Consider the following 14,143-nt stretch of genomic DNA (forward strand, 5'->3'; position numbering starts at 1 on the left):
AGAGACGGGGTTTCACCGTGTTAGCCAGGATGGCCTCAATCTCCTGACCTTGTGATCCGCCGCCTCAGCCTCCCAAAGTGCTGGGATTACAGGCATGAGCCACTGCGCCTGGCCGTTTAGGGCTATATTTTATGTTTTTTTCTCCCTTTAGTATTTAATAAAGATTTGATATTTTTCTATTATCTGCCTTCCTCTGTTCCAAGGTTTTTGGCCTCAGGTGTGTTCTCTGGAAATGGCAATGATGGGCATTAGTATCTTCATACTATTTTCCTCACAGTGCTAGTTTCTGAGCTTATTTGAAATATTCTGGGTATGAGTTGAGGGTTTAGGATCTTTTGAAGCACTTGGGTTTAGACAGTTCTCAGTGATGTGTACAGGAATTTGGGTACAGGAATACTATTCACAGGTGAACAGAGTTTGGTTTTGGCTGAAGGCACATTATCTGACCCAGATAATAATATAAAAATAATCCAAATGTTAGAACCTTAGCTTCTGCGAACCCTGACATAAGACTAGTTAGCCATACATGTAGTCGGACTTTATGTAGGACTGACCAATCTCCTCTGCACTATTTTTGCACTGTACATTGATTATGGTATCCCTGATGACCTCTGTCCCCATCCTTGTTAAAGACCTGGAAATTTGCAGCATTTTTTTCTTTCTTATTTTACTTTTCTACCCAGCTTTGTGAATAGCCTTCATTGCTACCACCCAAGGATGCTTTAAAAAGGCTGTGAGGAAGGATGCATGTGGGGAAATCTGAGGCTTTTCTTTGGATTTTCCCTGTTTTGTTTTGGGAAGTATCCGTGATTTTATATAATAATATGTAGCAATCTTAGGTTTTTCTATTTTCATTTTTAACATAATTTTGATTTAATTTTAATTTCTGTTTGGGTGTCTACCTCTAAATGAACAAACACGACAAATTGTCGGCTCCATTTAAAAAGTGTTCTGGTCTGGGCGTGGTGGCTCACACCTGTAATCCCAGCACTTTTTGTGGGCGGATCACGAGGTCAGGAGATCGAGACCATGGTGAAACCCCGTCTCTACTAAAAATGCAAAAAATTAGCCGGGCATGGTGGCGGGCGCCTGTAGTCCCACCTACTCGGGAGGCTGAGGCAGGAGAATGGCGTCAACCCGGGAAGCGGAGCTTGCCGTGAGCAAAGATCGCGCCGCTGCACTCCAGCCTGGGCGACAGAGTGAGACTCCATCTCAACAACAAAAAAAGTGTTCTGAACAATTTAAGCTAAAAAAGTATGTTGTTTCTTTTGGGTGTATAGCAAGAAGGTTATATATATTTATAAATTTTTTTTCCAGCAAGGGTACTTAAAAGCATGTACTTAAAATTAAGGACTTAAAAAAACTAAGCTGTACTTAACAAAATAGTCTTTAGAAAGCTTTAAAAAGGGAGGGTTTACTAAAAGCACAGGAAATTGGTGACAGGCAAAATTTGTCTTGATAGTAGTACAAATAAATATAGTGGAACAGAACAGATAATACAAGATATGAGACAAGACAATGGGATCACACTTCATATTTACCTTTTTTGACCACTAAGCAGCACACAAATATGTAACCCTTTTTGTAGATAATAATTAAATTTCTAGATATGATACAGCTTCTTCCTCACTGTTGGATTTTATTACACTGAAATCTTGAACCTTTTGGACATGTAAACTCTGTGATCATATTGGTCAATGTCATTTTACAAAGAGTTAGATACTTATACTGAAGTGTTGTTTGGATCTCGTTGGTGCTTATTGTTCTGCTGATGTATATTAGTGAATCTACTCATGGGGAAGATAATACTATACAATAAAAACAGACTATCTTAGTTTCCCATTCAGTTGGAATTTTTTTATTACTCTGTTTTCTATGTTTTTCATTTAGATGTAAATTATTTTGGCTTGCATTCAACCTATTTCAGTCAGTTTTTACCATAATACACATGGCTTAAGATTTATAGGAGGCTAAGAGTGGAGAGTGTATCTTCATTCATACAAATTGTAAGAAAGGAATTTTCAAAGCTGTTTTAGTTTTGCAAAGATTAGAAAAGTACAGTTCTACTTTCTCAACTTTTCATCCTTATTAAAGGCCTGGAAATTTGCATTTTTTTTCTTATTTTACTTTTCTGTTTGTTACACAAAGTGAAATTGCACACATAAACATACAAGCTGAAGGTTGGGTTTGTCCATAGGTTTTGTCTTAATTATAGCTATTTAGTTTATTGAATATCTTATTGAATATTGAGAACCTGCTGTGGTCCAGGCATCTTCTTAGGTCCCAGGTGTACAAAGATGAGCCAATTATGATTACTGCCTCTATGGAATTTGCATAGAAGTGGGAGAGAGAGGGAGATGAGTGGGCCAGCACTTATAATACATCTACCTAGGATAAAATGGGAGCACGGAAGAGGAACATCTGTATCAGTGGGTCCCTGAATGCTTCTTCAGGAAAATAATGCTTTATCTATGATTTGAAGTATAGTAGGAATTTAGCAAGATAGAGAAAACGGAAAAGGAGGTAAAATGTTTTTCAGGTGAAAGAATGTACATGGATACGTATGGAGGTGATCATTATTAGCAAATTGGCTACATCCTGATTTGTAAGTATTTGTGGATTTTTTTCAAACCTTATATTTCATGTAGAAGAGCTGAATGCATTAGTCTCATCTCCAAAATCCAGGAATTGAAATTTAACCCATGCATAAATCGAATTTTTTTTCTGAAGTCTTTAATAAGAGAAAAATAAAAGAAAAAAACCACACAGTGTGTAGATTTCAATATAGCACAGCAAACATTGATGAATTTTTTTTGCAATAAGTTCAGTATTATAAAATAGAACAAAATTGGAATTTTTAAAACCAAAAATTATTCTAGATTTATCAGCTAACTGGAATGATTTTTTTATAGTATGAAAATTCTATTAGTAATATAAAAATATTCATTTATAAGTTGTTTTTGTTGATTATATTTTCTTAAATTAAGGTATATTTTCAGTTTTTGAAAAGCAATAATAATTTGCTGTGACCCGCCCAGTTCTTAACTTTTGGATCTGATATTAGCATCTCTTAGGTAGGAAACACATTTTCTATATGATAATATCTGTAAAGAGCACAAAAATCCTTGGAACACTGTTAGGAAAACAAAATTGATGTCTCTCTTACAGCTTTTTTTTTTTTTTTCCTTTTAATCAAGACAGATTTCAAGGAGGAAGACAGATGTTTCTCCACTTCGTTTTTATTTAAATGTACCACTTGGGATTTGAAACTTCCGCACTTCTTCTGTTTGTTTGGATTTTTTTTTCATGGCTTGATCCCAAAAAATGGAATGAAAAATTTAGTGAAAGTTTTGTTGTTTGAAATTGCAGGGTGCTATGAGAATTATTGCAAATCCCTGATGTCTCCTTGTCTGCCCTCAAGTCTCCTATTTTTGGTAATAATGCAGGCAGTCATTTTAGAAAACTTTGCTTTTTTCATTTTACTGAGCCTCTTCCAGAGACCTTGTGCCAGAATCAACAGCAGCCAACCACAGCCAAGATCCTAGGGCGTAAACTCAAGACTTCATCTCTCTCAAATATTGCTACTTGAAATTTGCATAAACGTTGAAGAAAAAGTTAAAAGAGCCCTGTATAACTCCTCTTCATGTATTTTAGGAGTCCCAGCCAGTCAAGACATGAAAATTTCTTCTGATTGAGCAGTGGATCTAAGCACAGATACCACACTGCAGACAGGGAGGAGGATATGAAAAAAAATCATGTGAGATAGACAACAGACAGAGGCTTATTTGAAGAGGCTACAAAGCAACAAGTAATGCCAATTTAAAACGATTACATGCTAATGGCAACAAGTAAAACACATTGAAGGCTGCTTAGATTACACTGGCTGAAATACAGACTTAATTACTCATGTTAGAAATGCCTAAAACAAAGGGAGGCTTTTAAGCCAGTGATATGTAGCTGGTATGACATTGAAAAGCATTGGAAAACCTAGGCAAATGCCTAGAGGAAATATTAAGGAAGATTCTATCAAGTCTGGATACCTTAGCCTTATCCTTAAATGAATAAATTTCTGAGGCACTGAAACTGGTTAAAATCAATGACAGCTTACTCTGTTGTTTGCAGCTTTTATATACAATTGGGGCTGATAAACCTGAATAAATAAAAGAACCTTGTCTGGATTGAGTTACAGTTAGTGCTAAACATCAAGGGTTCATATTGTATTTCTTCAAAGTTCTTTTTGGAGTGATGCTGAGATTGGTATTAAGAGGGTATGCCAAGGGTATGTATTGGCAATATTTATTTTGTTTATATTTATCTTAGAGTCATTTGGGTGGGTCACATTCTCTCTGCCCCTACTCCCAACTTCTCCTCATTAGATTGTAAGGACCATGAGGACAGAGATTGTTTGTTTTATTTGTGCTTAATTTTCATGCAGTGCCCTAGTAGGGGACAATGCTCACAATAGTTGCTCAACAAATATTAGTGGAACTGTATTAAAACTGAGTTTTTGCTCACATATATTGTTTATTTTACCTTTAGTGGATCACTTCTCTTTATGCCTTCAGTGCTATACTTTTTTAAAAGAAGTGTGTTAGTCTATTTTGCATTGCTCTAAAGGAATACCTGAGGCTGAATAATTCATAAGGAAAATAAGTTTATTTGGCTAATACCTCTGCAGATTGTACAAGAAGTTTAGAGCCAACATCTGCTTCTGGTGAGGGCTCAAAAAACTTTCATGGCTGAAGGTGAAGAGGGAGCAGGTATGTAACATGGCAAGAGAGGAGGGAGCAATTTATAGGTTCTTTCAAACAACCAGCTCACATGGTAGTGAGAACTCACTCATTACTGCAGGTAGGCACCAAGCTATTCATGAGAAATCTGCCCCCATAACCTAAACACCTCCCAGTAGGCCCCACCTTCGTCATTGAGGATTACATTTCAACACGAGGATTGGAAGGGACAAAATAGCCAAATTATGTCAAGCACAAAGAAGAAACAGAAAAGGTCAATGGTGGAGCTAGTATTCAAACCCAGATTCGTCTGATTTCTGCATCCGTGCTTTCAACTGCTTATCTGCATTGCTTCAAATATTCAGAAAAGAAGAAATGTTTTCTATATCCCAGGAACTTAAAAGTGAAAAAGCAGAGAGCTAGAAGACCATGTAGTGCAGAATTGAGAGTCATGAGTATTACAAGGATAGGGGGTGGTGGCCCTGTGAGGACCAGAACCCTCCAGGGGAAGCTTTCTGGGTGAGGCAAGAGGTGAACTGGGCCTTGAAGGAATAGGTAGAACTTAGATGGTAATGAGGAAGGCAGCAATCAGAGGAAGCAGACATGTATGGAGGAATGGAACTGAATTCAATGGTGATTTGTTCAGGAAAGAGGGCATAAACTGGGCAGAGAATGCAGTGGAAGTGGTGGGGAGTAATACTGGGCAGGTAAGGTAAGCTCTGATCTAGAAGGCCAGCATGGGAGCCTAGACTGGTTGAAGTAAGAAATGGCTTGTCCTTGGAAGAAAACGTGCCAGACTTGGTACTGTGTGAAGGTACTACACAGACCTCCCAACTGGTTCTTAGGAGAGCCAAACTGAGGTTAAGTTCTGAGAACTAAGTAAGAACTGACAGCCATTGTGGGTTAGAAAGTAGTGGGGCAACATGTTACAGGTAGTGCTTCTGGAAGGTTAGACGCTATTAGAATAAAATCATTGCCATTTTGAGGAGCTGGGAAAATGGATGTCTTCCGTCTAGTCTAAAAAGGGATGATTTGAATAAGCTTATGTAAGAAAGAAAAGAAAAGCCTTTTTACTCACTGGACCATTTCATAATCTTGACTTTTGTCAAACATAAATCTGTGTCATTTTTCTTATTTAAAACAGCTGAGTAGTTTACTCTCCTACTTAGAGCTGTGATCCTTATCATGGGCTCTTGTGATCTAACCCCAGCCTGCCTCCCTGGCCACTCTCCTTGCTTCATAACCTCTAGCCATATGACCCTGGAATACCAGTCTTTTTCCCACTTCAAGGCCTTTACACTTGTTGTTTCCTCTGCCTGGGATGCTCTTCCCTCATATCTTCATGACACTTGTTCATTTACATTGTAGCTCAAAGCATACCTCCTCAGGGAGGCCTTTCCTAGACACTATCTGAGGTATGCTCCTGCACCCCCAGCCTCATGATTGCTTTTTATCCCATTACTGGGTTTTGTTTCCAGTGGAACTTACCACTTATTACTGTCCAAAATGATTTTATTTATTAATTTTTTAGCCACCTTTCTCTTATATAAATAAGATTCCTGAGGACAGGGAGTTTATTCAGTATACTACAGTATCCCTGACATCAGGACCTGTGCCTGCTGATAGTAGATGCTTTCTAAATATGTTCTGAATATTAGGTAGCTAGTTCCCAACTGCACGGCCCTGAAAGTGTATGAAAATTGGAAATTGGCTTCTAGATTTTTGTATTACATTGCCAAGTGATGGAGTGATGAGATTGAAATCTACTGCTTTTTGCCCCCTTTTTTTTGGTGGAGTAGAGGAGGGCCTGCACAAGCAGCAGATACACACAGTAAATAAGATTTATTTCAGCCAGCTAGTATTTATTGACATGAAAATTGGGTGAAAAAGTGACTCTTTGTGAGTGACTAGTTTCTTGGAGTCTATTAAAGCATCAGTTGAAGCATCAATTCTCTATGGTATGATTTAATGTTTGTTTTTTTACTTTATAAACATGAAGCTGCCTTCAATTTTATTGTTAAATTTAAATGTTTTACATTGGAAAAAAGTAAATTGAATTTTAAAATGAGATCTTTCCCAGTCTCACTTTCATGGTTTCAGGTTATCAAAGTTTTAATTTCTCTTTGTATGGAAGATAATAATAATATTCATTTTTACTCCTGAGTAAAGCCATGAGTCTCAAGATTATTTTTCTTTTTTAAAAATTAGAATTGTCAATTTATAGTTGTATACATTTATGGGGTACAAAGTGATGTTATAATTTACAAATACAATGTAGAACAATTAAAAGGTAGTGTATCCTTCATCTCAAATATTTAACATTTTTTGAAATTTACTCTGTTAGCAATTTTGAAATGTACAATACTCTATTATTAACCATATTCACCACACTATGCAATAGATCTCAAACATACAAGAAAAATATTCTTCTTGTCTAACTGTAGCTTTGTACCCATTGACCATCAGGCCCGTAGCTTCTGTAACCATCATTCTCTTCTTTGCTTCTATGATTTTGATGGTTTTTAATTCTACATATAAGTGAGAAATGCTGTATTTGTCTTTCTGTGCCTTATTTCACTTAGCATAATGTTCTCCAATTCTATCCATGTTGTCTCAAATGACAGAATTTCTTTCTAAAGGCTGTATAGTATTCCATTGTGTATATCTACCACTTTTTTTTTTTTTTTTTTTTTTTGAGACGAAGTCTCACTCTGTCACCCAGGCTGGAGTGCAGTGGTGCGATCTCGGCTCACTGCAACCTCTGCCCCCTAGGTTCAAGCAATTCTCCTGCCTCAGCCTCCTGAGTAGCTGGGATTACAGACGCGCTGTAATTTTTGTGCTTTTAGTAGAGACAAGGTTTCACCATCTTGGCCAGGCTGGTCTTGAACTCCTGACCTCATGATCCACCCACCTCGGCTGCCCAAAGTGCTGGGATTACAGGCATGAGTCACTGCACCTGGCCTGTCTACCACCTTTTATTTATCCATTCATCTGTTGATGGACACTTCCATAACTTAGTATGGGTGTACAGACATCTTTTCAATAAACTGATTTAAAATATTTGAGGTAGATACCCAGCAGTGGGATTACCGGATCATGTGGTGATTCTATTTTTAGTTTTTTGAGGAACCTCTGCACTGTTTTCCACAATGGTTGTACTAATTTACATTCCCATTAACAGAGTAGAAGGGTTCCATTTCTCCACATCCTGTTTATTCAGGCAGTATATTACCGTCTAAATCATCTATGACTTCTATATTATATAGCTTTTGAGTATTTTTAAAAGTGGACACTCAAGCTTTCATATATTCATTGTCAATGTGTGGTTCCTCAGACCTGGGAACCATATCACCTGGGAATTTGTTAGGAATGCAGATTCCTAGGTTCCCTATGGACTTAATCAGAAATTATGGGGGTTGAGTCCAACACTCTTTTTAAAAAAGCCCTCCAAGTGATTCCAGTGCTTGCTGAAGTTTGAGAACCGTGGCTCAGTAAATGTTAAAGGTTCAAGGTAGCATGATCCCACAAATCAGCCAAGTGGCATTAATTATTAGCCTGATAAGCCCACCTTCTTTTCAGTCACTGAGTTTGATTGGTTCACTAAGGCTAGGCTGTAAAGTTATTTGCTAGATTGATTGCTACATATTGACTTTGGGTTGTTTGTATTTCTCTGAACCTGTCACTGTAATGATTTGTCAGGACACTTAATAGGAATAGGCCATGATTTTTGCACCCATGGCATTCTGAGTCATGGGTGGCTGGGTCTTTATGCACTCCAGGATAGGTTTCTTCAGGCACTGGGCATGCCATTCATGTACTTTTAAGGCGGGAGCTGTCGCTGGTGGATCACAGGGTACCTTCAGGGACATTTAGTTCACTCTCAGCTTGGTTTACAGGTAGGGAAATTGAGCCCCCGTGAAGTTGTGCTTTGCTTGCAGTTAGAGGTACAGACAGGATTTCAGGTCTCCTGAGTCCCTCCACTGCACCAGGATTCCTGCAGGGGGACAGAGCTACAGCTTTTTCTGTGCCTACAGGACATTCCTTTCCTACTGTGAGGGTTTTATTTATTTATCATTTTATTTAAAGAAAAAAAGTAAATAGAAAAAACCCCGGAAGTTCTCACTGAAACTAATAAAAGTGTCTAAAGAGAATGAAAAAATCAGTTTGAGAACTTTGGTATGGAGGAAATAACCTGACATTAACTGTTTTAATTATAGTTGTTGCATTGGGCTTATCAGTGTGGGAAGAGGGAGCGTTTGAGCCTTACAGGGAAGTGGGATATGGACAGCAAGATGACCCTCTTCCTGAATTTGCCTATTTGGGCCTGCAGCCTGGTGACTCTGTGTGTGATCCCAACAGCTGTCATAGAGATGGGCTGGACTTAGCAGAGACCTGGATCCTAGGCTCAGCACTGCCCACTAGCTAGTGGTACAATGCCCCATGAAGAGGCCACTTATTCTCTCTGGCCTTCACTATTGGTAAATGGGTATAATAATATCCACCCTGCCAATCCTGAGAAATTTCAGGGAATGGGAAGCAGTGTATCTTGGTGGTTAAGGGCAGAGTCTCTGGATTCAAATTCTGGCTCTCTAACTCACTGGTATGACAGTAGGCAGGCCACTTATCCTCCCTGTTTTCTCACCTGAGAATGGGTATAATGACATTTACTTCTAAAGGTTGTTGTGAAGATTGAATTAGTTAGCTAATTTATGTAAAGTACTTAGGACAGTGCCTGGTATTTAGTAAGTTTTATGGGTTAGCTCCTATTATTATTACTATTACCATTAAAAATATTATTTTAAGGATGGGATGCATTTTCTGTAAACATGTTCTCAAGTGATTCCACTACTGGATACAATACTGGGCAAATAAAGGGCTTTTATGCAGTAATTGGTGGAGGAGTTGTTCTGGCATCTAGCTTGCACCTGGGCTATTGGTTTTGATGCCAGGGATGGTCAGGCCTAGAGTCTCTGATCTTGCACAATTTATGCATAGAGTGCTGTGATTAGAGGAATCTTGGAGTGGGAACTTCTCAGTTTTGCTTTCAGGTATTTATGCATTAACTATCATAAGAGATAGACATCTTAATAACCTCCAAGGAAGAGTTCATGAGCTTCAATTTTGATATTTGTTGTTTGACTAGGTTTCTTTCTGTCTTACCTTTCCAGTTGTTAGGGTTCTCGATACGTACTTTGGTGATGAAAATTTCAACTCTAAAAGCTAAGCAATCAAGATACTGTAATTATCCAGCAAGTGATTGGCAGATTTTGGGTAGACTTCTTCCATTCTTGGCTGAAATCAATGAAAATTTCTACTATTGCTGTTGTTTTTGTTCTTTTTTCTGAATAGTCTGTTTTTGGGAGGGCCTCAGATGGTAAAGTGCCTTTTCATTGTCTCTTAAAGGAAATGGGGGAATCAAGAGTTTGAGAATTTTTATTTTATCTCCTTCTATTTATTTTGATACTCTCTCTACAGTCTGTGTTCATGTTCTACTCCCCATCTTTTTATGGGCCCCTTAAAGCTAGAGATTATATTTATTCATTTATGTATTCCATTTCTCCTTTTTTCTGGATCCTAATTTTGTGCCTGGTACATACTAGGCTCTCAATTTCAGTTTGTTGAATGACTGTTATTGCTGTTCCTGATTACTTCTTGAAGTGGTCTGTTTTAAAACTTCACCTGAAGGCTAAGTAATTCATCAATATAATGGTGATCTATTATTTATCTAACATTTTCCTAGACATTCATTGATGAATCCTTAGAATACTCGTCTGAAGTATCTAAATCCCAAGATGATCTGTCATGTGATAGATGGTATGGCTTTAATTTTTAATTGGGAGAAGGAGATGTAACAGCTGGAGATATTGGAACACAGAAAAGTAAGAGCATCATTCAAGACCACAAACATGGTTTATTGTTGGAAGATACTTTTGGGATGGGCTTCTGTGCTAGAAGCCAAAAAATAAAAAGCTGATTAAAACTCTAAAAAGAAACCCAAATTAGGTGGGAATGAATGTTGATCTGGATTGGATTACTCTTCTTTGGTGTCTTAGGGTTATGATTAGTGACTTCTAATGTGCATTTGTTTCTATTTTTAGCCTTGCAGTGTCGAGATGGCTATGAACCCTGTGTAAATGAAGGAATGTGTGTTACCTACCACAATGGCACAGGATACTGCAAGTAAGTTTTTCTCTTCATATATTTTCTTTTTGCGATAGAACACTGGACAAGATTTGGCTCTACTCCTCTATTTTTAATACTTCTGTGGAATGTTACTGGTTCTTGAGCTTTCCTGTTACAGATTTTGGTTGGGGGTGAGGATGGAAGGATGTGGATGCCAGATAATTAGTTAATAAGAACTTCTTACTATCTTACTGTTATCTTTCTCACCATGAAAAAGACTTTTCAGTGGGTGGCTAGTTAATATATATGGGGTAGGCCGGGTGTGGTGGCTCACACTGGTAATCCCAGCACTTTAGGAAGCTGAGGTAGGTGGATCACGAGGTCAGAAGTTCAAGACCAGCCTGGCCAACATAGTGAAACACCATCTCTACTAAAAATACAAAAATTAGCTGGGTGTGGTGGCACATGCCTGTAGTCCCAGCTACTCAGGAGGCTGAGGTAGGAGAATGACTTGAAACCAGTAGGTGAAGGTTGCAGTGAGCTGAGACCATGCCATTGCACTCTAGCCTGGGTGACAGAGCAAGACTCTGTCTCAAAAAAATATATATATATATGTACACACACACACACACACGTATATATACACATATATACATATATATACACACACATATATATATGTATAGTAGATTCCCTTGTGTTTTTCAGTTTAAGGCATACTCTTAGAGTCTCCCCTTAACATGTTAACTATGATCTTGTTTTTAAGTAAAACCAAATAGATATCAACTTTAATATTCTGCCCAGTATAAGTGAATATTATATTCGTATTTGTTTTCTAGCGTAAAAAATCTAATTCTGAAAGTGAGACAGTGAGAAAGGAAGATGTATGCATATGTGTAGATGGGGCGGGGAACAGGGGCTGTGAGTGTGTATTATTATATGGGGATAAAAGAGTAAGGATGAAGGAAAATATAGGCTAGTTCTTGGCTTAAGAGCATTTTTTTTCCCTTTTTTCTCCAACCATGTGCTCTAGTCAAGACATTTTGTTTGTTTGAAGAAGGCTGTGAGATAATTTCATAATAGCTTTTCTAGGTTTCCTCCAAATAAGTTTTTTTCTTCTACCTCAATTGAAAATTTTTGAGAGGAATATATATCCATTCTATTTATTTCAGGGAAGATGCTGGATAAATAAGATTGGTAATATGAAATTTCTCTTCCTTCACTTTTGTGAGGAGTAATTTTTCTTTGCTTTGGTAGAGGTACTTGCTTAATAAGCATTTTACGTGAGTTTATCCAACACATTTTTATTTCTTACCAGAAATGTAATTACAGCTTTTTTCCAATGAGATCTGTTCTGACACCAGGATTTAGTTTTTTAATGTTATAAACAAGATTTTTTTTCACGTCAGAAATGATTTTCTTCACTAAAGTGAAAATATTTTAAGCTGTGATGACAGTAAAGCTTAACAATAGGTTGTTTGGATTGGAATAAAGATAACATTGGAAATAAAGGTTTTATGTAGCTTATTATGGGCTGCTCATTTAGTTTTTCTAGCTGGGGGAAAAAAATGTGGTGTATTCTCCTCTAAGAATGGAGATACAACTGGAGATAATAAGGGAGGGAACTTAATACCTTAGAGTTGGCCACTAAAATCTTGTTTAGTCTCTTTGTGGCATTTGGTGCCTTAGTTGCTTGCTTTATTCTGTTATTCAACTCTTGTGGTAGTTAACCCCATTGCATTATGGTCATTTGTTGATGTGTTTCTTCTACTAGAATGTGAGGTCTCAGTCTTATGCATTTTTTGCATAGTTAATGCCTAGTACAGTGCCTAGTGTAGTTATTGTACAACAATGTGTTTCTTAAACTAAAAGGTGCTAAGTAGATATCATCATGCACATGTTTCTTATCTATTTATGTTAAATAAGAAGACACTGGTTCTCTCCTTTAAAAATTTCGGTGTGGTGATTCCTCAAGGATTTAGAACAGGAAATACCATTTGACCCAGCAATCCCATTACTGGGTATATACCCAAAGGATTATAAATCATTCTACTATAAGGACACATGCACATGTATGTTTATTGCAGCACTATTTATAGTAGGAAAGACTTGGAACAAACCCAGATGCCCAACAATGATAGACTGGATAAAGAAAATGTGGCACGTATACACCATGGAATACTTTGCAGCCATGAAAAAGAATGAGTTCATGTCCTTTGCAGGGACATGGATGAAGCCGGAAGCCATCGTTCTCAGCAAACTAACATAGGAACAGAAAACTAAACACTGCATGTTCTCACTCATAAGTGGAAATTGAACAATGAGAAGACATGGACACAGGGAGGGGAACATGACACACTGGGACCTATTGGGGGATGGAGGGAAAGGGGAGGGAGAGCATTAGGACAAATACCTAATGCATGTGGAGCTTAAAACATAGATGATGGGTTGATAGGTGCAGCAAACCACCATGGCACATGTATACCTATGTAACAAACCTGCACATTCTGCACATGTATCCCAGAACTTAAAAGTAAAAAAAAAAAATATTTACTTCACATAGCATTCAGGATGGTAATACCCCACAGAGAGGTAAATTAGTTCTATTTGAAGATCTTTCAACTTGGTGACTTATATGTGGAGAATTTCGAATAGGTTCTAAGTGTTTGCCTGTGTATTTTTGGTCTGACATGGGGAGAGAAGGTTTCTAGGGGAGACCAATCTCTGAGCACTTACCAGGAGAGGACACCTAAGGGTCACTGTTGGGAAGAAGTCCGGTAGTTCTTTGTTGGACTGTTGGGTTACTAGTCTCATACTTGCCAACCAAGGTTGGAGAGATGAAGTTGCCACCAGTTCCTGGAGAACACTGCTGAGGGCAGGCACCTGTGGTTGATGAAAATGGAGCTGCCTAAATTCTGTCCCTGGGTACTTGTTAATTGTTGATAGGATGGAATGCTTATGGATACAGTTCTGGGTGTGTCCCTCAGATGTCTTTCCTGTTTTGAGGGAAACAAGCTCCTTGAGAGAGTAAGAAAAAATTTGCTGAGGCCATCCTTTTGGGAGACCAAGATGAACAACAAAACTTGTATAAAGAAAGTGATTCCCTACCTCAGCAAAAGTAATATTAGCATCTTTAGGAGTGGCAGGGTCAACATAAGTGGACATAGAAAAAGCAAGAACAATATCAAGGCAGCCATGTCAATCATTCTACAGTGCTTTTTTGCCAACCTCCACAGAATTTTAAGCAAAATTTTATGCAAAAATAATGTATACTTAGCAGAGCTTTCAGT

The 14,143-nt window shown here is 37.8% G+C and overlaps 1 protein-coding gene across 1 annotated transcript in view; it reads left to right on the top strand.

The window, feature by feature from the left end:
- NOTCH2 (notch 2) overlaps window positions 1-14,143 on the top strand; it is a 167,803-nt gene that overhangs the window by 30,598 nt on the left and 123,062 nt on the right. Inside the window, exon 2 of the mRNA XM_011933036.1 lies at window positions 10,829-10,910. Within this exon, the coding sequence (XP_011788426.1) occupies window positions 10,829-10,910 (82 nt within the window). The remainder of the gene's footprint in view (window positions 1-10,828; window positions 10,911-14,143) is intronic.

The sequence above is a fragment of the Colobus angolensis genome, unplaced genomic scaffold (genome assembly GCF_000951035.1).
Source record: "Colobus angolensis palliatus isolate OR3802 unplaced genomic scaffold, Cang.pa_1.0 Scaffold124, whole genome shotgun sequence".
Classification (NCBI taxonomy): domain Eukaryota; kingdom Metazoa; phylum Chordata; class Mammalia; order Primates; family Cercopithecidae; genus Colobus; species Colobus angolensis.